Source organism: Maylandia zebra, linkage group LG7 (assembly GCF_041146795.1).
Source record: "Maylandia zebra isolate NMK-2024a linkage group LG7, Mzebra_GT3a, whole genome shotgun sequence".
In the NCBI taxonomy this organism is placed as follows: domain Eukaryota; kingdom Metazoa; phylum Chordata; class Actinopteri; order Cichliformes; family Cichlidae; genus Maylandia; species Maylandia zebra.
Window position 1 is genome coordinate 19,904,393 of NC_135173.1, and position 27,292 is coordinate 19,931,684.

Genomic DNA, 27,292 nt, shown 5'->3' on the forward strand with positions numbered 1-27,292 from the left:
TGCAAAGCAAACAACTAAACAACAACAACAAAAAGATGAAAGTGTTAAACATCTTAATATCTTAACGGATTGGAAGTGTGGAAGGCTGTATTTTAAAAAAGATTTTGAAATCTGTTTTATGAATTTGGAATTTGAAAATGGTTTCTGAAATTCCTTTTTTATTCAGTTTTTTTTGTGAAATCGTTTTGAAGTATCTATTAACTGGTCAATAATTCATTTAAAAGTATTTGTAATTTATCTTTACTTTGTTTTAAATTAAAATATTGGAGAATACATTACTATAGTAATATCTAAATAAATAAAAGAATTAAAAATCTAATTTGTATTTAATTTAATGAGGTATTAATAAATGTTTATTCTAACTCAAATGACGATTAAAGGGCAACTAATTTCGTCATATTCGTCACTTTGTGGTCATGCTGTCACATTCAAAATATGTAGTAAAGTTTATGACTTCATGAACCTGTTCTGGTGCCTCTGAGTAAAAACTTATTCCCTTGGTTGTTCTCTTCATTACCATAACTAGATTTGCTTCTTCTTCTTTTTTAATTGGAAAAAAACAACATGTGACGGTGGTTAATTGTAACAATATGCTAATAAAATACATTAGCCTTTCACAACATTAAAATATGCTTTGAATATTACCCCCAGCACACCTGAACAAGCAGTTCATTTATGAAATAACCTGGTATGTTCGTAAAATCAAAATGTGACTGAAAACTGAGCGTTTGTTATTTCGGCATCAGAATATATTTGAGGGCGTGACTTTCGATATAGACAGCACGTGATCGATTGTTTGCCATCGCTATTATTTTACTGAGTGACTGAAGAAATATCGATTGGATTAACACAACAACAAGAACAAAGTTATAACTGTCACTTGGTTGTTAGAGAACTTATTACAAAAACGATAAATCTGGTATATGTACTATATTTTAATTATATTTTAAGATTTCCTCTCGCCCGTAAAGGCATCGCGTGTCCTGGCAGAAGCGACGATGCTCTTCAAAGGGACAAGTCCTGCAGACTGCAGCCGCTTAAAGAACTGTGGCATCCCGGTGTTTGCGGCGTTCCTTATGTGTTTGAGCGCTGGAGCATCATTTCTATCTGAAGGAAGCGAGTACCTGGAACTTGCTGTGACACAAAGCAGAAAAAGAGGAACTTGGTGCCCCGAAAACAACTTGAGTTGTGGTGTGTAAGTTAAAGGTAAGGTCTAACGCAATATTCTCACGTTGTTGTTTAGGACAGCAGTGTTTGTGTAGTGTTAAGTGACGGAGACAGCACTTTCATTAAAACAGAATTTACGCACTTATGCTGCTTTCAGGAGTAATGTTTAACAGATGGACGGGGGGTTGGAGGTTTTTAGGTAGTGTGAGGCGTTTTATGTTTAAAAGCCCACACGCTATCATTTGATTTGTTATATGCCCCCACCTGCCCACCCACATGGGTCGGTTCAGTTTAACGGAAAGTCACATAATACTCTGTAACCGTAGAGTCCCACAGCAGCCTATGCATGTCTGGCAGTTCATTGTGTGCCTCATGACTGTGTGGTTTCCATTTTTTAAAGGTAGAAACTCTATCTAAAGGGAGACATGTGGCTCCTGTCATCACTTCCACCGTAGCCGAGGACAGATATGGACGGGGCTCGTTGCCTCCAATTAGATCTTTATTTTTTCCGATCCTTTTAGGTAACATCCGGTCATCTATCACACCGCCTTGTTGAGTATCTTTCCAGAGAAGACACTATATCGCCTACCCGCTGTTTATACATTCATTAATTGTACATATGATAGCAAGCAGAGGCTTTGATTTGGTCAGATGGAAAGTTGTCGACTTGCCAGAATTAGGTTGTTTGCCCCCATGCACACACAGGTGGTTGTTGTTTGTGACATGGACAACACAGCTTACTAACTGTCCTGTAGATCCTTCTTCGTGTAGAGTTAAAAGATCTGTAATCAGTGACTTCCTTAATGCTTACATTAACATGTGCTGGCCTAAAGTGATGAAGAGTAGTGCTGTAAATACTGCACATTCTGGTATTGGTGTGATACCGGATGTAATATACTCACAATATACTCTGTAATATACTCACATATCTATATTATTGCTAATATATATTGTAATATATCTATATCACTAAAGCACTTCTGGATGGATGCAAACTGCATTTCGTTGCCCTGTACCTGTGCATGTGCAATGACAATAAAGTTGAATTCTATTCTATTCTATTCTATACCAAGTAAATACAGGGACAGTATTGCCAATACCAGTATCTATACTTTAAAAAAGGCAGCTTATTTAGGGGAGAGCATGATTTATGAGATGGATCATCCTCAAATTCTGAACACATTTTAATGACCTTTAAATGAGTAAATTACTTTCCAAAATTATTAGTTAGTACAAGAAAACACCCTTTTGAGCTTTTCAGGTATTTTGAAAGAGAGTTTTTTGGAGACCTGGAATATAAAAATGCCTGCCACTAAAGCACTTCGGTATTAATCCTATTACAATAGTATCAATCTGATAAAAATACACATCTGTATCAATACTGTCAATATTTGGAACATCCACCAACCTCTCGTGAAGAGTCATTTAGCATAAATTAGTTTTATGTTAGAAGGGCTCTTTTTTTTTAAGATAAGATATTCTTTATTAGTCCCAGAGGTGAGAAATTCACATTTCTACAGCAGGAGAGTGGACAAGGCAAAAATAAATAGATGCAGAATAACCTAATTATAATAATATTGTGCAAAAAAAAAGTACAATATATAAAGTAGAGAAATATAATTTAAATAATTATGTATATATGATAAAACAATACAGCTGACTACTTTTTTGTGAATTTGTGTGCATCTTTAAGTAAAGACGCACAACTTTAACCTTGATCTGACTACATAAGAAACAAGTTGGAGAAAGGTGAGAAAGAAGCCACAAAAATAATCATTCACGTGGTTGCAGCCACCCAGCGCTTTAATCGGTCTAATTTTTGGGCGGTTGCACGTTGATTAAGCGTTTGCGGTGTGACACACTTTGTGTAACCAGCGCTGAAGGTGACATTGTGACAGCACAAGCTTAAATGCCGTCACTGGCTGCTAAACACACTGCGTTTTTTTTTTCTCTGAATTTAAACTGAACTGTAACCGAGTGCACACCGCGCATCTGCATTGCCTTCCAGATGGAAGAGGAGAGAGGTTGTGACACCCATCAGCGATACTCTTAACAGGATGCTGTTTTTTTTTTTTACAGTAGAAAATCTCCATCAGAAAGAGCTGGTGAAAATGGACTAGTGTGTTGACCTGTCACTCCCACATTAACTAGTGTGCGCTCGGGTCTTGGGAATATTATGTGCCTGTTACACTTTCATAATGCTCACAGCTTACAAGTCACAGCACAGCGGTCTAAGCAGCAGGGAGAGCTAAAAGGAATATTGCTGGGAATTCTTTACTTTCATTTTCTTTCTGTCTCAAACAAAAGAAAAAAAAAACTAGCAATAGCCATGACGCTATACCTTCTGAAGGTGCATCTTAGAGCAAAAACTAGGGCAATTAGAGTTACACAATGAAAAGCTTTAATCAGCATCAGTGCCCTAAGCATAAAACATCCCAGATCCGCATATGGTCACAGTTCAAAAGCAACAGGCTAAAGGGAACCACATTTAGTATTTGTCAGATTCTAATCTGTTAATATTTTTAGAGTCAGCATGTTTCGGTTTTTGCTGTCAATGTCAATCATTTAATCCAGGTGATATAATACAAAAAGGGCTTTTTATAAGAGTATCTCTCCTTTCCAGCATCCAATTATCATTTTGTCTTTCGACACTAAAATAACAAGTGTTATAATAAGGCTTTCTCTCAGACTAATGTAACATCTTCTGCTGCAGGTATGGACACAGATGCAGCCCAGCAAAGAGAACTCTTCTCAGCAGCAGGTAGCTAGCCATGCCTGGCTAGTTTTTTAATTTGGCTGCCCTGTTCCCTTCGCTAGAACAATCAGGATTTCCCAAGGCTTTTTGTTCCCCTTTGGCCCTCTTCTTTGAACTGGACCATCCCGCGGGGCGACATGGGGGAAAGACGGACACGCTCCTTTCACGCGACGTGCCGGGTGCAGCGTGACTGTGGCAGCAGGCTGGGGAGCTCCTTCATAAGTTGCAGCCCAAACGGATGCACCAGCACCAGCATCAGCCTGGACCAGGAGATGGACGTTGGCCTCGCGCCTCCCACCTGCGCGGCTACCAGCAGCACAGCCCTCAGGTCCCCTGCACCTGACAGGAGCCACTACTCTCCTGTTTCACTGGAACTGGAGCCCGCGGCGGTGAATAATGGATCAGGCATTCCCTGCTGTCCGCCTGCAGACACAAAGGACCCGGCCCTGCAGATTTTACAGAGCCAGCCCTCTCTCACCGCCATCCCGCCACCTCTCCCTCGTTCAAGCTGGCTGCGTCATCATCAAAAGGAATTCCACAGCCCTTACATCAAGACTAGCATGCAGGGGGATATTTACAACTTCCTAGAGAGGCCTGCTGGATTGAAGTGCTTCCTCTACCACTTCCTTGTGTGAGTACCTGTCAGTTTCTGTGCACACTGATTTAAGTCCACACTTCACAGGCGAAGTGAGTCGATTGCAGAAGACGATGAGCTTGTGTTAGGTACAGTTGGTAATCTGAGAGAGTTGCAAGTGCTCAAAATCTCAATCCACGTGAATAAGGTTAAAAATAAAGTCTAGTTAAGTAAGAATAGGCTCCCATGAAAATTATCTGGGTGACGATGTACAAACTTTCACAGAAGTGTTAGAAGATTCACAAAACAGACTCTGGTGTCATTTCATTAACTCCAGACGCTCTCTTGTTAATTACATCTAGCGCTTCTTCATCCAGTTATAGGCTCTGGTTCCCGGTAGCAGGAGGAGCAGTGTCTTTAGGCCTGCTGTGTGTCGGTGGTTGTTTTAAGAAAGCCCAGCAGAATCAGGTCAATGTGATCTGGCTAATCGCACGTCTGGTTCTGAGTTGCCAGGTTATTTCTGCTCTTTGTTTTGTCAACAGATGAAATGAACTCATCCATAAAAGCAGAGTTTTTTATGCTGTGCTGCATAAGCATGTTTTGTCTGACCCATGTCAGGTACTCTAGAAAATAAAATGAATTCCTTTGAATAGTAATTGAAATATTATGATAAAGCTTCATCCATCGATTTTCTTCCTCTTATTCAGCTGTCACAAGAAAATAAAAACATCCAGTTAGCTTACTTAAAACAGAAGTGGTAAGATTAGAAACTGTGGAACTCAAATTTATTCAGGAGCCCGGCATCACATCACACACCGAGTCCATAGATAGAATAGAATAGAATTCAACTTTATTGTCTTTGCACATGTCACAAATACAAGGCAACGATTTAGACCACATTGAAGGAAAATAGAAATAAGTCAGAATTTTAACTTCCTCCACTCAACAAAATAGAAGCGATGCTATCTGGGAAAGTGATCTCAGTGATAAAGTCTCTGTATTTCAAAGATGTTTTCTCCTTTACCTTAATTCTGATGAGTGGTTTTAAGTTGTCTGCGGAGATGACAGCATTTGGGCTTGATGTCGATTTCAAATAAGATTATAATATAATATATAATATAATATATAGCTTACTACTGTTCATCTGCCTCTGTAAAGCTGTGCTTGAAGAGAAGTCGAATTAGTCTGTCTCATTAGTTTTGTCGGTCACAGATATGTGGAAACAGTGCAAAGATTCTGTTTGCATTGCTGATCGTCCTTAATTGAGGCTCTAAAGTTCAAACAGTGACAGTGAACCCGAGACTGCTCTTCATTCAATATTAAACCCTTCTAACCGATCCTCACTGACGCTCCTTTAAGTAACTCTTACGTGTCGAAGACTATAGCCGGCGGCCATTCAATCCCTCGTCCCTTTTCTCGGATTTGGCAGGGGAGAGCAACGATACAAAGGACCTCATCCAGCACTCATGACAGCACTAATAGGTCAGCTTGAAAAGCCCTGCTCTACATCAAGATGACATACACACAAACAGCACACACACAATGCAGCTAGTTAGTTAATTCATCACTGCCTTTATTGTGCAACGGTCAGGGACATTTCCAGCGAATCGGCACATGTGCAGATGCTGAAATTTGGGTGGACTGCAAAATAAAATGCTGGTAAATCCATATCTAAAAACAAACAATCAAACAAAAAAAACCAATCTCATAATATCTAGAATGTATTAGTTATTTTTGTGACCGTTTATAGATGTGATATTACAGTATACCAGTGATGGTCTTGATATCACGTGTTCAGAAGGGCCGTTTTTCCATTATTATGTAAGAAGAGACAGGTGAAGCAAAGATAGCGTTACCTCAGCTGAAGTGTTGGTAATGTCATTTAAGTTGACGACAGGTGTTTGTGTTACTATACGTGTAATGAAAGCACCTAATAAGTGTTGGCACCTTCAAATGCTTTGCTTATGACCAGGTGATTGTCCACCTTGTCTTATGTTTTAAATCCGTACTGTGAATTTCCTCTTTCTCACTGGAACAACACAGAATTCTGTGTTCCAGGTCTTTTAATTTACACATTAAGCAGTGTTAGTTTGTCTCCTGAGCCGGTGCTGTATCCCCTTCTGTTTAGCAGAACAACTTGTCCCTGTACTGTACTTTCTGTCTTTCACGTGCACAGGGAAAGTATGGTGAAGGGACTACGCAAGGATTACTTTGAGGGACTTATTTTGCTTATTCATTTATGAAAAATACTTTAAGATTTTGGATCAACAGGTATAGTTTTTTTTTTATTTGAAGGACTTTAACCCATTTTACAAGCAATCCTTAAATGAAAGTTTTAAAAAGAAGTGAAGGTGAGCTTTACGGGGATATTTGGTCTATTACAGTAGCACAAAGCATTTGTCTGAACACAGTTCAAAAAATAAGCTCTACCTAGAGCTGGGCGATATGAGATTTATTCATATCACGATATTTTTTTTTTCATTTCAGGCAATAACGATATCTATCACGATATAAGCCAAATAACTATATTTGTAAGATTTAAATGTGCCGTTGCTCACAAGTAAAATGTGAAATAATCAGCAGCTTGTTTTGATTTAAATATTTATTTCCCATAATAAGTTCAACAGGGTAGATGTACTTAAGGAACATGAGACTTTTTCAGATAAATAAAGACAAATATTGCAAACTACACAAAAGGCAGCCGCTAAAGCGTTTAAGTTTCAAAATAGAACAAACGAAACAGACTAAATTGTCAATTCCACTTAGAAACAAAATATTAATTCTAAAAATAAATCTTAGTTTGTTTTACAGAAGAACAGACAAAACTGACTAACTTTTGTCAATATCAAATAAACTGAGAACTAAAAGGAAATTCTCAATCTCTCCTTGTTGTATAGCTGAGCTTTTCAAACAGTTTTAACAGTTACTTTAGTCTGACAAAAGCCGAATGACGAATTAGCGCTTCCAGTCAGAGACTGAGGCTACGTCCACACGTACACGGGTATTTTTGAAAACGGAGATTTTCCGTTTTCATTTTAAAAAATAATCCCGTCCACACATAAAGGCAGAAATGAAGGAAAACGCTGCTATGAACATGCCAAAGCAGCAGGTGGCGCTAGATTCCTAACCGTGCAGAAATGTTGGCCAATCAGAAGTCTAGAAGCCTCGGTGGGAAAAAGTAAACAAAGCTGGGGCATAGAAGCAGAACCGAGTCGTATGTGTGGAGGGACAGTAACTGTGTGTATATGTAAGCATTTAAACACTGCAGAGAGTAGAATTAACAGTAACAGTATTGTAGAAATTCATTTCACCGAAACAATAACGTGGCGCACAGTGTGACGCATGCACCAGTTTATTGTATTTCCAGACTTGCTTTCGGCACAATTTACAGTGCACGCTACTCTGTTTTTTGTCAGACTTGAAATAGCCGAAATACCTTCACACTACGGAACTTCTATGGCTCTTCCGTTTGACAATCTCTCCGGCATTGGAACCATCATCTGTTTTCTCTTCGGTCACGCTCGGTTGATTTTTCTAGTCGGCACGCTGGCTGCTTCCCAAACAAACACACGTGCGGCTTGGCACTTGTGCTGTACGTAACAAGTCACGCAACGTGACGCTGCGGCTGTGATTGGTTCGGCTCTGCGCTACTTAATTTGGATTGGCTGACCTTTATTTTTTTTTATTTATTTATTTTTTTTAGAGGACAAGAGCGGCGAGGTCTATCGCGATAGCTTAATTTTCTCTATCGAGTAAAAGTTATATCGCGATACATATCGTTATCGTTCTATCGCCCAGCTCTAGCTCTACCTGGATTTTAACTTGTGGGTTTCACATTACCACAGCTCATCATCCATGTTGGGCTAAAGAGAAATTTAAAATGGGCCCTGATAGATGAGATTTTATTTCTTTAATTTATTGCCAAAATTAGATAATAATAACTCCAGGTGCCCCATGTAAGAGAGATAAGATAAGATAAGATAAAACTTTATTAATCCCTCGGGTGGGTTCCTCTGGGAAATTCGGTTTCCAAAAAAGCACAGCACCGACAGAAGTTACAGAGTTACAGAATATTATACACACACACACACACACACACACACACACACACATATATATATAAATACAGAGACATGTAAACTTGGGTCATACAAACTTTAGAGAAGGATTACAGAAATTTATGAATTATTCACATTCACATAATCATTAGATAATTAGATGAAATATATAAACAGTTATATTTAATATGGGCCCAGCACACTGACAGGAACACAAGCAGGCACATGCCACACTAATGATGCCCGAGTTAGTCAAAGTGGGCAGAAATCCTTTGGACCCCAGACAGCATACGTGGACATGTGTCCGAAAAGAGTCTTATGCAATACACACTCACCAGTGTACAGAGAACCTGGGGCAATGATCCACTCCATGTTTGGGCCACTCCCTCTGAGTCTTTTACATAACCAGAGGGAATAAACATGTATATCCTCATGATTTCTAAATGCCCTTCTCGGACTCCAAGCTGGATACCTCTTGGTCCCTTTATCAGTCGAGTTTATCCATCAGTTTCTTTCAAACATACCTGGACAAAAAAAAAGTTGAACTTATAAAATAAATGACATCAACTTATTATCCAAGCCACATTTTATTTTTAACTACCTATGTGTGTGTTAAAAATGTTGGCGTATGATTAAAAATAGCTTTACGAAACCCAACCAGTTTGCAGTGGAGGAAGAATTGCAGCTGTTTATCCTCTTGAAAAAAGCACTGGGCCAGATGTTGTCTTAAATACTGGCTTTTGTTGTGTGTTTTTATATCTGGACAGATTATTGAAATGGCTATAGTGAATCCTCAGCTTCCAGGCATTCCCCTCTATCTATGCAGGCAGAGCGGAGAACTCTTGTATCTGCTTACGAGAGATTACTGCTAGACTGGAGTGAACTGTATGTCTCATGTCCATTTTACTGTAAAACACCAGTGTATTCAGGGAATTCTTTAGGGGCATGTTTCGCTCATCAAGTGATGCGATTTTTAATAGTTTAGTGATATTTTTTAAATAACATATCCATAGGCTTATTTTTAACAGTCAGTATTGTTTACTAACTGCAATAACTACTTACATGGAAAATAATTATATAATTTAAAATTATTATTATTTAATACATTATCCTCCTCATGACAGATTGATCACCCAGCATTTTAACATCCTAATCCGGCTAATTCAGCGGGAATGACACACGGTTCTAGAAACCTAGATGTTTGTCTTTGTCTGTGGCTTGTTTAGTAGTTACATTGTTACAGTGTTTTGTAGTAAATATATTGTTGGGTGTGTACATTTGCAATTGACATGGGTGTAGAAGCTAAGGATTTGACTTTGGGTGCTTCTGATGCTAAATGTACATTATGTAAGGTTCAGTTACGTTTTTCCTTAATTTATCTACAGTTAATATCTAAAGTTCCACATGTAAGACATATCAGTGCATGAAGGCACGTAGACATGATGGAGATGAGCTGCTGAAGTTTAAACCTAGTAACAGAGTGGGGAAGAAAGGCGATCAAAGTGACTCTGAACATGGTGGCTCTTAGAATAGAATAGAATAGAATAGAATAGCCCTTTCTTTTTATTGTACATGTACAACCAAATTGTGGGTGGTCCATATCAATGTGCGGGAATAAAATATAAATAGAAAGACAGCAGGAATAAACAACAAATGCAAGAAATATATACAGGCAGAAGAATTATGTACAAACAGGAGGGATATATACAAAAAAAGCAAACGGCACACAATAGAAAAGGCACCCATTAGGGGACAGGTTGCATAGGGCCAGGTTGGATTGGTCTGCCTTGTTGATGTCAGAGGTCAGAGGTCAGAGGAGAAGCTCCAGGTCAGTTTCTGCTAAGGCATTTGGATGTCAGGATCCAAGTCAACAGTAAAAAAGTATACCTAATAAAATATCTGGGGAGTTTATTCAGAGCTTTTATCTCGTGACTTAAGGCACTTTTTGCGGTGAATATACCTGAGTTTTGTTTGCACGGGGCAACAAGCATTGCGTCCGTGGATTTGGGTATTTTCGGCCATTGGTTTGGCAGTCTCTCGAGCTCAGTTAACCTGGATGGCATCTGTCGGCTGTCAGCCAATTTCAGGAGCCGTTTTCTAGAAATGTTTGTGAATTGAAGTGTGTCTGTTGGTAGGTGTTACAGTGTAACAAGTCCCCCTCCCACTTACCTGGTTTTCCTGTTCACTGCCTGCACTTCTGACTAACCTGAGCTAAATGTTAGTGATGGGATTTCCGGCTCTTTTTAGAGATCCGGCTCTTTCGGTTCGGCTCACTAAAAAGAGCCGGCTCTTTCGGCTCCGAACCGGCTCTTCAGGTTGTTTTGTTGCTTTAATTAATTTATTATTAACAATATTATAAAATTATGCACAAAAGGAATTACTAACGTAAAAAAACGTGGTTTTATATATATATATGTTTATATATAAATATATGCGGTGGTCCCTAGAGACAAAACACGTACAAACTCCAAGACACATTTCTAGCATGAACTGAACTTCCAAAGCAGAGCTACTAGATCACTTAAATTACACAATTGAAAGCATATGTGTATTCTTTGTGTATTTATACACAGGCACTCATATATATTCAAATAATTTAAAAAAAATGTTCATTTACCGGTTATTACCACACACCAGATCCGGTCGTTGGTACTTGCTGGCTTGTGTAGCCACTCGGTAACAAAAGCTCAACACTGCGCCCAGCATCCTGGAGCACTTCTGTTGTCTTTTGTACGTGTTTTGAGTTTTTATGTGCTTCTGAGTTTTTACGTGTTTTGGAGTTTGTACATGCTTCAGAGTTCGTACGTGATTTGAAGTTTGTATGTGCTTTGTCTCTAGGGGCCACTGTAAATATACTTTTATTTATTCACTCCATATAAAATATAATAAATAAATCATATAATACAAAAATCAACTATTCACATTTCAACTTTTAACTATTTAAATTTTCAGCTTTTTCCTTTTACAAATTTAAAGTGAAACAACACAAAACACTGCAAACCACAACACAATTAAATATAAATTAAAATATGAAAACAAAAAGAAACATGCACATTATCTGTCATATGGGCCTGCATGAATAAACTTAATGAATCCTTTATCATCTGCAACCGAAAATAGTTGTGGATGATTACTGTACCTTTCTAATGTGACGTTGTTGTCCCTGGCTCTCTTTCTCTCTCTCCCCCTCTGGCTCTGTTCCTGTGTTACTGAGTGTAATTACTGCCCCTCCCCCCTCTGCCCAGCGTAAAGCACAAGGCTCGCTTGCTGAGTGAAGCAGAAAAAAAGTGCGAGAGAGAGGCTGAGAGAAAGAAAAAAAAAACAAAAACCCACGTGACGGCTCGCGATAAGGAGCCGGCTCGCGTCGTTCACGTCAAAGACCCGGCTCTAAGAGCCATTTCGTTCGCGAACGACCCATCACTACTAAATGTGTCTGTGTCTGAATAATAAACGTATTTTTTCCCTTTTTGATAAACAAAAAAATTTGGCTTTGTTGCCATAAAATAGTGAGTTTAGATAAGAGAAAAAATACATAAAAATCTGTTTAGCATAAGCAGCATAAATGTGAAAAAGAAGTGAGGAAGTCTCAATGTTGAACTGTATACTGGTGCATGATACTGGTTATGAATGACATGGCCATGTGAACTATTTCTCTAACTATTTCTCTATGATTGATCTTGTGCTCCAGCCTATGAGGAGATTTTTCTTCTCTATTTTCCAAGTATTTGATGGACAAAATGATAACTAAGCCAGGATAGAAAAACCGTGTTTATGGCCGGTGGCTGATGTGGTGTAATCCACCTTAAGCTCTTTCATGGATGGGATGGGGAGGGCACGTGGGTTAATAAAGAGGGTTTTGGAGGGCTCTCTGACCCTGCTCTCTAGCAGAATGGTAAGGGCAATTTATGTTTGTTTAGCTCTAAGTTGTTTTGTTTTTTGTTTTTTCACTAAATTCACAGATGTGATGTTGGTCTGAGACTGTGGTTACAGGCAAATGTAGACCTTAGATGCTAAAAAAGCATTAAAAAGCACCTACAGTGAAGCTAAGAAGAAAGCAGAGTCTCTATCAGTTTATTTAATGTGACGTAGTAAAAATAATCTGGACATCAGGACACCTTGAAACAATCTAAATACAACCTCGGATAAAATACAAAACAACCAAGTCAAAATGCTGTGTTGTATTTCTGTCAGTGTCTTTTTCCGTCTTTGTTATCATTTGTAGTTTCACTCTTCTTGTTTCTGAGTTTAGTGTTTGTCTTTTGGTTATTTCCTGTTTTACTGTGAAAGCCAGCTTTCTGTTGTGTTTCCTTTTCCTTTTTAGTTTTTCCTCCTGTGTGATCGCCATCCTCGCTCTTACTGATTTCACCTGTATTCTTCTGCCTTTTTAGGTTAAATAGTCCACTGTGTAGTCCTGTGTTCCTCTTTTAGGCTGTCCCCTGCATTTTCACTTCAATATTGACTCTTGAGCCCATGTTATAGGTGGACACCTGATTGGTTCATGGATTTAGGAAATATGGACATTTAAAGAGAAACTTTAGTCTGGAAATTGGGTTACATTTTCATAAGTTTGCCAATCATTCATAATGATCATAACAGCATAATTAGTGTTTACATTTGGAAACTTATTTGGGAGTTTAAAACATTACAGCAAACAAAATTAGAGTATAACCTAAACTACCTGTTTAAATATCAGTTTTTACAAATTGATCTCTTGTTTGAACTTTTACTCAGGGTGTCATTGTAAAAAAGAGGGCGTTTCTCTTTTAATTCTAACGTTTCTGGTCCTCATCAGTTCTTAAAATGAGGTACATGCAACCTTGGATTAACAAGTAGATGACATATTACACCATGTCATTTTTTATTTTACAAAAACTAAGAAAAATACAGAAGCCTTGTGTGTGGAAAACTAAATATGACAGGATTAAGTGGGTAAGTTGGTTGCCAGGGTAAGAGTTTACCAGGTGCTGCTAATCAAATGCACTTGATTAACTGATCATCAGAAAGTATGACCACTTTTAAAAACAACAAGAGCAACGTCTCACTCTGCATGTCTCAGTTAGCATGTTAAATGTTAAAGTTCATGACAGTGCAAGGAGAAAAACTTGAACTTGGAGCTTGTTTGGAAGGGTTGCCAGGAGAAAGCCTTTTTTCTCTCGGAGAAGACATGGCAGCATGGCTTAGGTTTGCAAAGATGGATGTGAATAAACCACAAAACTTCTGGAACACACGAGACCAAAGTTGAGATGTCTGGTCTTTAATGCACAGCACCACGTTTGGAGAAAACCAAACACAGCCTGAAGATACTGAAAACCGAGGGCTAAACTTTAAGTTACCACCAAGTCCCCATCGTGCTCCGTAATACAAGCCTCAGATCTCTGGCTTCCTGTTGGTGCATGGAGCAGCCTAAAGAAAAACATGGCTGACTCTAGTTAGTCCTCTCAGAGTGAGTCGATGTCTAAAAGGCTTAGTTATAATCACTTCAGGTATTGTTTGTTGTTTGTTGAAAAGTGTTTTTGGATTGCCATTATCAGCTTTGCATGTAAACATCTAATCTTTGTCCTGATTATGAAATTGTATTTCCTTTGTGCTTTTGTTTGTTTGTTTTTTGTGCTACTCGTGGCCCTGTAGAGTTATGAAAGAACATGCTAGTTAGAATAAAAACGTTACCTGAGTCGCTTTGATTAGCATATTAATGTCTGTGTGAAGCCTGGCTGTTTTGAACTTATGTTTGGTGATGTGTTTGATGGCGGAGATAAGCTGCTTTGATGAGTAGCAAAGAGAGCCCTTTTAGGTTTCAAAGAGTTGTTGGCCACACAAAACTCCTGCTTAGTTTTTTGATTGTGAGGGCAGTAGCGAGTGTGTGGCTGCAGATAAAGGGGGTTGGGAGGTAGTTCTGGTTTGGTGTAATTATTCAACGTAACAAAACACCTGTTATTGAAAAGGGTCCCAGCTGATGACCCAAGTGTGGCACAAAACAAATCTAGGCAGGTAGTCCTCATTACTGCATTTATCTCCTGCACTATAGAGAGCTTTTTTTATGTACTCGTGTCTTAGATTTTTTTTTTTTTTTAGTTGCAGTTTTGTAGGGTTCAAGACTGTAATAGATAGACACTTGAACTGGCCATTGCTTCCTAGCAGAGAAGAGACACAAACCAAATGCAGCTCAACTTAAGCAAATACAAGGCTAATATTTGGCTTGTTGATTAAGCTGGCTTTTCCTTTTGCATGGACACTCAGAAGAAATGCAAATGTTTAGACGTAGGTTAGATTTTGGTCGGCACAGAACTGGGGATAGTTTTATACTCAGTTGGCTTCACATCAGCCAGTAATTTTAACCATTTGTGCTTCACAAACACCAGTATTTGCATGATAATCATCATTATGTAATACTGAACAAGCTTTCTGCCACCTGTCAACTTAAACTGGACGTGCTGAACTGTGGTGATGAACCTGATGGTTGAACAAAGGAAACTGAATAACCTGCAGTGATTTACAAGCAAATTTCCCACTCAAAGGGTTTTTAGACATAACTTAGTAGGCCGTACTTTTTGTCTGTTTACAGTGTAAAGTGTGTTTCTGTGCTCACATTATTTCATAGACGTGAAGATGTTCTGTTCTCATTCGTTATCAGTGTTTAGGTGATGCTTCCTGAGCTTATACTGCCGTAGGTTTGATGCTGATTGAGCAGAGGGTTTGGCCTGGCTTTATGCTGTACTTATTTTAGAGAAGCTGGATGGATCTGCTGTCAATAATGCTAAATCACTAAAGCCCCAGCTGTTTTGTTTTAATCAGATCCCAGGGTTTTTGGCCCGCCTAAATAAGGTTGGCTGGGTATGAGTGACCGAGTCCTGTCCTGCAAACACCTCTGTGGGTGGGTTACTGCAGAAAACAATGAAATGTGACATGAGGAAAATCACTATCTGGCTGTAGTCATGGTCAAAGCACATTAACGTAAGACACTGGACACACTGCAGACTACTTAGTATATCATCAAACATTTGTGCTCACACAATCTGATATTGTCCTAATATTTTTGTTTATTTTTTTAGACTTGCATGTGTAGTAAATATATCATAAGAAATAAAATTTGTTAGGCTCTGTGTTTTTTGTGATCAATTACAAAACTCTTGATCATTTAAAAACACATTTTGATTTATTTTAAGCAGTGGAATGCTGGAAAATATAACGATTTTACTTATATGATTTTTGAGTTTTCCTTTCTGTTTAAATAATCTGCATTGATTAGATATGACTGCAGCCATATGCTGGATGTTACCACCACTGATACAGTGTGTATATATATATTTTAGGGGTGCAACGATACACAAAATTCACGGTTCGGTTCGGTTCGATACTTTGGTGTCACGGTTCGATATTTTTTCGATACAAAAAAATGTTCATGCATTTTTAATTTGTCATTTATTAAAATTATAAATATATATTTTAACTCAAAAGTACAGTTTTTAAATTTAACCCTAACCCTAACCCTTGTGCGTGTTTTTTATTTTGACAGCGAATGCGCACCTGCGGACCACTAATGTGCAGCCCTGGTTATTTAGCTCGTCATATTGCAGCCACAGAAATTATTTTGTCCAAGAAACCATAAAGCTGCACTTTCTTTTTGCCTTATAGTCTGATTTGTCATAACTTCTCCGTTTTGTGGTAAGCTTTTATTTGGCTGTCACTTCTTCACCCTGACCTGTCTTATTTGGCTCAGCAGAACTGAAATGCTTTTACACGCGCACTCACATAAGCTCAGCGATTCTCTGCGCGATCAACCTCTCACATGTTTAAGCTGCGGGAGATTTCACTTGTCATGTTTGCATAGTAAGCTAACGATTAATAAGACGATGTCAGAGGAATTGGTGCGCAAATTATCATCACTCACAGATCAGTGCTGTCGCTCTCTATACACAGTTCGCACGATTGCAAAGTGAAAGCAAAAAAACAAGCGCAAATTCAAACGCGACTTCAATATGTCACATATTGACAGTGGCTCACCGATGCCAATGACATAATTACCCAGCTACATTTCTGAAAGAATGCAAAAGCATTGACATATATTTTTCCTACAATAGCCCGACGGACAGGGAAGAGATAGATTTTGGTAGCCCGACTGAAAAAATCGCTAGCTCCGGGACGTCGGGCTAGCGATATTGCGAGCCCTGTATCTGATTGAGGAATCACTCATCTTTGGAAAAGAGAGTTTATTACAGAGAAATGGCTCTTTCCAAAATAAAAGCTATACTATCCGCTTCTTCTGGGCTATATTCTCAGCAGCATAAGGAGAATCATGTGCTAACAGCTGTCTAAATGACTCGGCTAAAGTTTGTAGCATGCTTGCTTTTTTTTGTCTTTGCACTAGGATGATGTCGGTGTAAATGTGCAGTCATATTCGTTGTGTTCCCACTAGTGCTTTCAGGTTAATCTCGTTGAAATGACCTTAACGCCACAACACGGCAAATCTCCGTTAACGAGCTACCGCCGATCGCTCCGTGCATGGGGCTAGACGGCCAACACGTTAACGAGCTAACTGCGCTAACACACTAGTTCACACCAATGTAATTGAGCATTGCATGGCACATCCAACATACTGTTTTACTTTAGTCCATGACTCGCTTACCTTCAGGGTCATACGTCACATGAAAACCAAAATAATTCCAAACGCCAGATCTGAATGAGGTTCAATTTGCCTGTTGCAAGGAGAGCTTAACTTCTGTCTCGCTAGCTTGCCCTGCGCTCTTCCTTCTGACTATGCTGTCTGTGTGGAGCGCTCAGTGGATCTGCGCTAGACAGTGCAGCCTAGGCGGAGTAGTCGAACACAGATTCACTGAGCGCTCCACACAGACAGCATCGTCAGAAGGAAAATTGATAAAATAAATTACAAATGTTGTATTGTTCGATACATATGCGTACCGAACCGAAAGCACTGTATCGAACGGTTCAATATCGATACGAATATCGTTGCACCCCTAATAAATAAATATATATATATATATATATATATATATATACACACACACACACACACACACACACACACACACACACACACACACACACACAGTGAGCAGGCCACAGCCAGGCTCCACCATCAGCCAGCAGGCCACAGCCAGGCTCCACCATCAGCCAGCAGGCCTAGCCAGGCGCCATCATCAGAAATTCCGCTTCCGGGTCCCTCGTGGTGGCCGCCTCGTGCTCTCGCTTCAGTATGCCACCCAAGAAAGGCCCAACACCAGAGGAGGTTGAGGACATTAAAACCTACCTCGGAGGGCTGTGCGGAGACGTGGCCGCAGTCAGGGCACAGCAGGAGCTGCTTCTGGGGCTTCTGGAGGAGGTAAAACAGCTACGCCTCCAAAATGCCGAGAAGGACAGACAGATCATGGATCTCGAGCGGCGGGTGGATGAGCTGGAGCAGTACACCCGTACGAACGACGTGGTCATCAGCGGTATTAAAATCAAGCCGCGCTCGTACGCCGCGCGGTGGCCGGGAACGTCGGGGAGCCCAGCGACGAGGAGACCCGCTCGGTAGAGCAACAGGTGGCGTCCTTCCTCCAAAGCAAGGGGATAGAGATGGACCTGGAGCACATAGAAGCATGTCACTCACTGCCCAGGAGGAGTGACAGACTGCCGGCCATCATTATGAGATTTGTCAATCGGAAGAACAAGGTCGCACTGCTGAAACAAGGACGCAAACTGAAAGGCACGGACGTTTTCATTAATGAGCATCTGACACGAAAAAACGCAGACATCGCGAGGAAGGCAAGGCAACTGAAGAAGAACGGTAAAATACAACATACATGGGTAACAAACTGTAAGATTTTCATTAAGCTAAACGGGACACCAGAAGAGGCAAAAGTACTGATAGTGAGGAACATGGAGGATCTGGACAAGTATAACTGACACCAATGTATCAATTACACCAGGAAATGACATGGACACGTTGAAATTAGTTCTTCAACAGAAAGTAATTGATCTAGATTGTGAATATAAGGAGCATAATATAATAGATCCAGAAATAGATTCTGAAAGTAACTTTCTCTCTTCTTTTGTTAAAAATTGTAATTATTTCACTCAGGAACAATATGAAAAAGAAATTAACCTAGACGGGAAGCTCTCATTAATTCACTTTAACAGCAGAAGTATGTACTCTAATTTTGATTTCATTAAGGACTATTTGCAACAATTTTCTCGCCCCTTTAGTGTTATAGCCATCACTGAAACTTGGTTCAATGTCGATAAAGGAATAGATTTTTGTTTGAATGGATATGATTTAAAATACATGAATAGATTAAATAAGGCGGGCGGCGGGGTTGCTATATATGTTCATAACTCTATAAAATATAATGTTGTAACAACTATGTCTATGGCTATTGATGGAATTTTGGAATGTTTGACTATTGAGATTATGAATGAAAAAAAGAGAAATGTTATAATAAGTTGCATATATCGGACACCCAGTTCAAGTATTGACACTTTTAATGAATGGATAGAAAAAACGTTTGCTTCGGTGAACCAAAAATTACTATTTATCTGTGGTGATTTTAACATTGATTTGCTAAATCCAACAAGGTTAAAAGCCATTGATGACTTTACTGACACAATGTACAGCTTATCACTATATCCAACAATAACAAAGCCAAGCAGAATAACTTCACATAGCGCCACTATTATTGACAACATTTTTACTAATGTCATGGATTTCCAAATTAATAGTGGTCTGCTTGTCTGTGATATAACTGACCACTTACCAGTTTTTACTTTGTGTGACTGTGATTTAAAAAAAAATAGATACCAAGATCATGATAGCAAAGCGAACAATAAATGAAGAAGCAATTCATGCCTTCAATTTCGATTTAGCACAACAAGATTGGAGTTCGGTGTATGAAGAGTCAGATGTGGACAAGGCTTATGATAATTTTCTAGATATTTTTACTATGTGGTACAATAAACATTGTCCTGTAAACGAACACATGACAAAGAAAAAAAAGATAAAAAGTCCTTGGCTCACAAAAGGAATTATTAATGCTTGCAAAAAGAAAAACAATCTGTATAAACAGTTTATCAAAGTAAAAACAAAAGAAGTGGAACAAAGATATAAAGCATATAGAAATAAATTGACTGATATTATAAGAACGAGCAAACAACTTTATTATAGAAGAAGATTATATGAAAATAAAAACAATATAAAAGGAACTTGGGATGTGTTAAACAACTTAATTAAACAAGGATCTTCTGGAACATCATATCCTGAATATTTTACTGATGCAAATGGTGAAAATCACAACATGAGTAATATTGTCGATGGGTTCAATAAATTCTTCATAAATGTTGGCCCTGAACGAGCAGCGGACATCCCGTGTCATAAAAATGAAAATATCAGTAATATAAAATCAAATCCCTTTTCACTGTTCCTCTCAGCTACAAATGAGCAAGAAGTAATAAATATCACATTAAAATGTAAAAGTAAGTCTTCAATGGATTATCATGACATAAATATGTCTGTAGTTAAACAGGTTATTCTGAATATTGCTAGTCCCTTAACATATATCTGTAATTTATCATTTCAGTCCGGTTGTTTTCCAAAAAAAATGAAAATTGCGAAAGTAATACCACTATATAAAAGTAATGACAAACACAGTTTTACCAATTATAGGCCTATTTCTCTACTGCCTCAATTCTCAAAAATTCTAGAAAAACTTTTTAATTCAAGATTAGAAAAATTCCTTGAAAAACATCAAATAATAAATGTTGGTCAGTATGGTTTCAGAACGCAAAGAACCACTTCAATGGCGATAATTGAGGCAGTAGAAGAAATTACTGATACACTGGATAAAAATAAATATGCAGTTGGTATTTTTGTTGACCTCAAAAAGGCCTTCGACACAATCAATCACTCAATTTTACTGGATAAATTGGAAAGATATGGTATTCGAGGGAAAGCTGGTAACTGGTTAAAAAGTTACCTAACAGGTCGGGAACAATATGTTAGCATAGGGCATTACCATTCAGAGAAACTTGGTATTACATGTGGTGTTCCCCAAGGGTCAGTGTTTGGACCAAAACTTTTCAATGTATACATAAATGATATTTTTGATGTTTCTCAAGTACTTAAACTCATACTGTTTGCAGATGACACCAACATATTTTTCAGTAGCGATGATTATACTGATCTTGTAATGACTGTAAACAGGGAGCTAAAATTAATAAAAAAATGGATGGACATAAATAAATTATCATTAAATATAAATAAAACTAAAGCAATGTTTTTTGGTAATTTAAAATATAATATAGAATTACCAATTATCATTGAAGGTGTACCAATTGATAATGTGAGTGAAAACAAATTTTTGGGAGTTATAATTGATAACAAAATTTCATGGAAACCCCATGTCAGACACATAAAAACCAAAATTTCTAGAAGCCTCGCAGTTTTGAACAAAGTGAAACAATTCCTTGATAAAGATGCACTTCGTACTCTGTACTGTACCCTGGTTCTTCCATATCTTACATATTGTGTGGAAGTGTGGGGAAATACATATAAAAATACAACTAATCCATTAGTCACAGTACAGAAACGAGCACTGCGTATTATTCACAAGGCTGGTTATCTAGATCATACTCACAAATTCTTTCTTCAGGCAAAGTTACTTAAATTCCAGGATCTGGTTAATTACAATACATCCATAATTTTGTATAAAGCTTTTACTAAACTTTTACCGGCAAATTTACAAACTAGATTTGAAATTCGAGAAAAGGTTTATAATGTGAGAGGCTTTGGAGAATTCAAATTACCCAGAACTCGAACAACCCGTAAAGGCTTTTGTGTGTCTGTATGTGGTGTGAAAATCTGGAACAGTCTGAGTTTACAATTGAAACAATGCAAAAATATTCATAGATTTAAATTTCTCTACAAACAGTTGGTCTGGTCACAGTATACTCAATGATGGGTTTTAGTGTGCTCTGTAATGTCTGTCCTCTTACCATTGCTGGTATGGATTCCAAAATAAAAAATAAAAAATAAAGTGTGCGTATGTATGTACATATATGTACTTGTGTGTGTAGATATATATGTATGTATATGTATGTATGTCTGTTATTTGTAGTTATTACTGCCTGTTACCTGTGGTAATGCAATTTATAATTTATATATTCTGTATTCAGTTATGAAGGCTCTAATTGTTGGTTGCGAGCTGCCGCTTAGATGCTTGTATCTGCCCGGGGCTGTTGATGGGTCTGTATGCAATGATGGGCGTAGCTGCGGGAAGTTTATTGTTTTTTTTTGTTGATGAGTGAGTATAGGGGTGGGATTTAATAAGTTTTCTTCGTCCCACTCCTTTTTCAGGCAAGTTTTGTTTTTTGTTTTGTGTATTTTATGTTCAATATAGGTATTTGTTGTGCCTGAAAATGAATAAATAAATGAATGAAATGAAATGAATGAATGATATTACATTGCACTGTTATCCCTACAAAGCAAACCAAATATAATCTAATGCGCTAAAGGAAAACATGGATTACATGGCCTCGTCAATGACCTACATGACTATTACATCAACATCCTGACAGTATCATATTTATGCTCATCCTAATAATATGATCCGTTCTCAACAAACAGGAAACGGACATTTGGCTTCATCTGCTCTCTTCTTAACCTGTATCTCTGTCTGATCTTTGCTTTCCCAAAAGTCTGGCATTACTACTGTTTGGATCCCTGGGAACAGCATGACACGAACAGTTGTTTCCTGTGACCACTTACTGCACAGCATAGATCAAATAGCTACTAAAATATAGTATAGTAAACAGGGGTTTACCTTATTTGCCTTGTATGCGTGGTCTTTAATTATCTCATTTGGTAATAACTTAAATCGATCTACTGGCCTATCTATCTGATGTCACAGTTTAATTTAGTGTAAAATGCACCCACTGAATTTGAATAGTTAACGTAAAGTAACATAATAATTTAATCCCATATTTAGGAAATAATTTTATAATAATAATAATAATAGAAATATTAGATAAATAAAACCAGCAAAGAAAAATGCAGTTTTAAATGGCAGTAAAATGTTAGTTAAAGAGAAAACTTTCTTGTATGTGCCCTGGTGACTTCACAGGAAGTTGAGCCTGCTTATATTTTGTATACAGCCTCTGAGTTGGTCTTTTGTTGCCTAGGTGATGGATCGATCGATAGATCTTTGGTTGTCAGGTCTTGAGGTGGAGGCAACTCCTACTACGCCACTTCCCTAAAGCCTCAATGAGACTTCTGTATTTCTGCTGCTGTCCACTCCTGTTGCATGCCACTATAGCAGTATCATCAGAATATTTTTGCATGTGGTAAGATTTTATTTCAAAATAAGATTGTATTTCAAATCCGCTGTGTAGAGTGATTGTGTCATATGCTACCAGATTTGGTTGCGAACTGCGGAGAGTCAATAGATGTTTTCACCTGCGGTCTCAGGTGGGCCAAGACTAACCTATCCAGCACCTTGAATTTGGAAAGTGTCAGCTTCTTTGGTACATGAGCCAGCAGGATGTTTTCTTACAACATCTTCTCACAGACAGCTGGCTTACACAGGTCCTCAGAACTTTAGGTCTGATGTCATCAGGGCTGGCAGCCTTGTACTTTCATAGTTTCTCCAGGTGTCTCCTGTCCACTGGAGTTGGTGAGGTGTAGTTAGGTCTGAAGATTATTGGAGTTGTGTGGAAACAAGGGGTGTATGGTGGTGGCAGAGGTCTGTGAACTAAAACTGCTGAAGAAATAGTTGACCTCATGTAATCTCTCAAGGCTGCCCACTGGTTGTTTGTCTGTCTTTTAAAACCCAGTGGTTTTCCTCATACTACTCCAAACATCTCTCATGCTGTTCTCCTCCAGTGTAGCCTTTAGCATCTTCCTGTAAGAGGCCTTCTATTTCTTAAGCTTCACGCTCAAGGCTTAGTTCTTTTTATTGAGAAGTGTTTCAAGTCACTTGTGAACCAGGGCTTGTTTTTCAAAACCCAACATACAGTCATGGTCAGTATTGTGATGTATCCACAGGACTTGGTTGTTCTGTGATAACAGGCCATCAGACTGTGTCCTCTCCATGTAGTTCATAAAAAACAATCCAGGCTGTAGAGTCAAAGCAGTCCTGTGGTGCCTCCATAGCTAACTTGAACGAGTCCTAACAGCTCAGTCTGTGGGTACAGGGTGGACGTTGAACAAGAGGAACGCATTTTGGTGTCAACAGGACTAGAGTTGGATGAGACTTGCTGAAGGGTGAGAGGTGGCAGTTGCACTTTGTACATTAGCAGTGTTAGCATACAGTGGGTCTAGTACTGCTTTCTCTGGTGGAACCGTTTATATAGTCTGTCTAGTGTAATGTGGTTCAAATCACCAGTAATAACCATAAAAGCATACATACAGTGCTGGGTTAGCATGCATGCTATAGTCAAGCAAGTGATGTTCAGTATCCGGACCACAGAAATGGTCCTTCACAGTAACATCTCCAGGATTAGACTACTTTTCTTTAACCATTCCTCCCTTCATACAGTTCCTCCATCTTTCTTATCGCCGGTCAGACTAAAATCTCTATTGTCCTGAAAAGTTCCAGGAAGGATTGGCTGAAAGCTTAGTTTTCAGTTAGAGTTACAATAAAGTCAAACCTAACCATGGCACAACATGTGACTTTCTGATGCAGGCATCCAAGCAGATAGCACTGTAGAAAATCCGATGTCATCTATTGCCCCACGCTGGCATCCTTTTAAGAAAAGTAAGAGGAAGGAAGAAATGCTTGTGTGTGTGTGTGTGTGTGTGTGTGTGTGTGTGTGTGTGTGTGTGTGTGTGTGTGTGTGTGTGTGTGTGTGTGTGTGTGTGTGTGTGTGTGTGTGTGTGTGTGGTGAGCAGTAATCCCCAGAGAGTAAACTGTCCCATCTGGCTTGTGGTCTAAGTGTAACGGGGAATCCTCGTTTACGAGTTGCCCCTTCATCACCCTTTACATTAATGTAATTCTAAGATGTGTCATAATGTGTCAAGTGTTGAGCGCGATCTTTGAAGAAGAGAACACCTTCAAAACAATGTCACAAGGTGTGGCTCGCATGAGGGAGGATTTTTGCTCAGATGGGGGAAGAAAAAATAGATTTGCAGTATAGGGACCTTAGTAAAGTATATACTGCCTTATACTATGTACTGCTGTATATATGGTGCATTTAGATGATTAAAATAACCCTTCCAGCATATGGCGTGTAATCCAGATTGTGGTGCACAAAATCTTAATGCAACCACACACCGCTTAGAAGTGTGTGTTTTTAAGTGAATTTTATGATAAACATTAATAGAGTGTAATGGAAAAGCTCTTATATGTATCAAGGATTATTTCTGGCTGGTAAAAATTCAAACAACCAGCCACACTTTCGGTGCTGGAGGTTCAGTAAAGAAAATGCAAAAAGAATTTTCTGAATGTAATAAATTAATATGTAAATAAATGGGTGAGGAGGTTAAAGGAGGAAATTTTTAGTAACTATAAATTTAGTAAAGACGAGACCCTGCCCCAAGTGGAGGAGTTGAAGTATCTCGGAGTCTTGTTCACGAGTGATGGGAGAAGGGAGCCGGAGATCACCAGACGGATTGGTGCAGCTGCAGTGATGCGGACGCTGTACCGGTCTGTCGTGGTGAAGAGAGAGCTGAGTGTAAAAGCGAAGCTCTCAATTTACCGGTCGACCTACGCCCCTACCCTCACCTATGGCCACGAGCTGTGGGTAGTGACCGAAAGAACGAGATCGCGAATACAAGCGGGGGAAATGAGCTTCCTCCGAAGGGTGGCTGGCCTCTCCCTTAGAGATTATATCTCTCGGCTAGCCTGGGAACGCCTTGGTGTTCCCCCGGATAAGCTGGAGGAGGTGGCTGGGGCGAGGGAGGTTTGGGCTTCTCTGCTTGGACTGCTGCCCCTGCAACCTGGGCCCAGATATGCGGAAGAAAATGGATGGATGGGCCTTTTAGTAGTAGTGTAAAATAAAAAAAACATATTCAAATGGCTTTGAGCGGTGTGTTTGAGGTCATTATTACTTTGTAGTGTTTTAAAGAGTTAAAAACAACAAGTGGTTCATTGAAAAATATTTTTCCATTAATGAGCAAGACTTTTTTTGTTTTTGTTTTGTTTCATTGTATTCCATATTCATTCCCCTTACCTCTGCTTTTTATTCATTACATTTTTTGTCATCTCTCTCTGCTACCCTCTCTCCTCACTCCTGTGGCCTATGGATTGCCTCTCGCTGAGCCTACTTTAGCCAGAGATCTCCTGCTAAAAAGGGACCACTTCTTCTCTGCTTTTACCAAGTGCATGTTTGAGCTCTCATTCTAATATTGTAAGGTCTTTCCATCATATTGTAAAGCACCTTGAGATGACTTTTGATATGAGCTGTATAAATAATATTGACCTGATTAGAGGAGAAATCCAGACTTTTATGTGGCTCTTTTACTTTTATTATCCATAAAATGTCACTGAAATGTTGCTCAGTCAAATAAACCAAATTGAATGTGCCAACTTGGGCTTTGTGACGATTTGAAGAAGGGAACTGTTTACTTTTTTTCTGACGAAGATAAAAATCTGCAGGTGAATTGCTCATTGAAATGCTAATCACGAGTTGCGACGCTACCGTTCCTCGCCCTGTTTGACTCCTTTGCTTTCTCCCTTCACTGTCACTTTAACCCCCATCCACCTTTCTCGTCCTCATTTAGTCGTGTGCCTGGTGGATGTTCAGCTCACAGGCCTGTATTTGTAGACGATGTATGTACACGGACAGATGGACTGTCTCGTCGGAATGTTTCACAGTTGCTAGGCAATGTGGAAACATCCTGTCAGCTGTTCATTTAAACAGAGTGACGAAAAACACCTTAAGTGCCTTAAACTTTGTACAGTAACTGGGTGCTGTACAACTTGTTTTGTAACAAAATGTATTTATTGATTGTTGCTATGAATCCATAGATGTCAAGGCAATATATGTAAGCATATTCAACATTTTTCTGACTGTGTTACAGTTCCCCTTTAGTCATAGTTTTAGATCCTGCTGTCATTTTTATATTTTATTCATAAAAACTTCAAAAATGTGTTATTTTCTACATTTTTACTTTGTAATTCTATCAAATGTTTGCATGCTTTGCATTTTACTTCTGTACAACCAAATGGTAAAATGAACTGGTACTTATAGAGTGCTTTTGTAATCTAACTAAGCAATCATGGCACTTTTTACAAGCCTTATTCTCACGCACGCATTCGTCCAAGCACTTTTTCTGTACCTTAGCACTTTATCTAACGTTTGCACACGCGCTCACATGATTGGTTGGTAGAGTGGTTGGCTGAATGCTAGATTACCCATTCCTTGTGAGCCACAGCCACCAAATGTGACCAAGTTCTTCAGTCATGTATTTTTGAAATGCACTAGAAGAAAATGAAATGCAATGAGGAGAAATATATTCAGGTCAGAGTTATACAAAGCCTTAATATATTCACTGTGTTGTTTTACTGCATTGTAACACGATGCTTAGTGATATGTAGTGAGTGGTGGTAATGGACTGGATGTGCTGTGTCTCTCTCTGCAGCTTCGTCATGGTCCTGGTGTGTCTAATCTTCAGTGTGCTGTCCACGATAGAACAATATGCAGACTTTGCCACGGGTACCCTCTTCTGGATGGTGAGTAGTGATGCACCTAAACGAAACCTTTAGCAATGTTCACCATCAAATGGAAGGCTTATGCCACAACAGCCCTAAA

The 27,292-nt window shown here is 38.8% G+C and overlaps 1 protein-coding gene across 1 annotated transcript in view; it reads left to right on the forward strand.

Moving 5' to 3' along the window:
* The window catches only part of kcnq1.2 (potassium voltage-gated channel, KQT-like subfamily, member 1.2), a 190,193-nt gene that overhangs the window by 252 nt on the left and 162,649 nt on the right, over positions 1–27,292 (forward strand). Inside the window, exons 2-4 of the mRNA XM_004563817.2 lie at positions 972–1,206; positions 3,881–4,553; positions 27,123–27,213. Coding sequence (XP_004563874.1) covers positions 4,060–4,553; positions 27,123–27,213 — 585 coding nt within the window. The 5' untranslated portion in view covers positions 972–1,206; positions 3,881–4,059. The remainder of the gene's footprint in view (positions 1–971; positions 1,207–3,880; positions 4,554–27,122; positions 27,214–27,292) is intronic.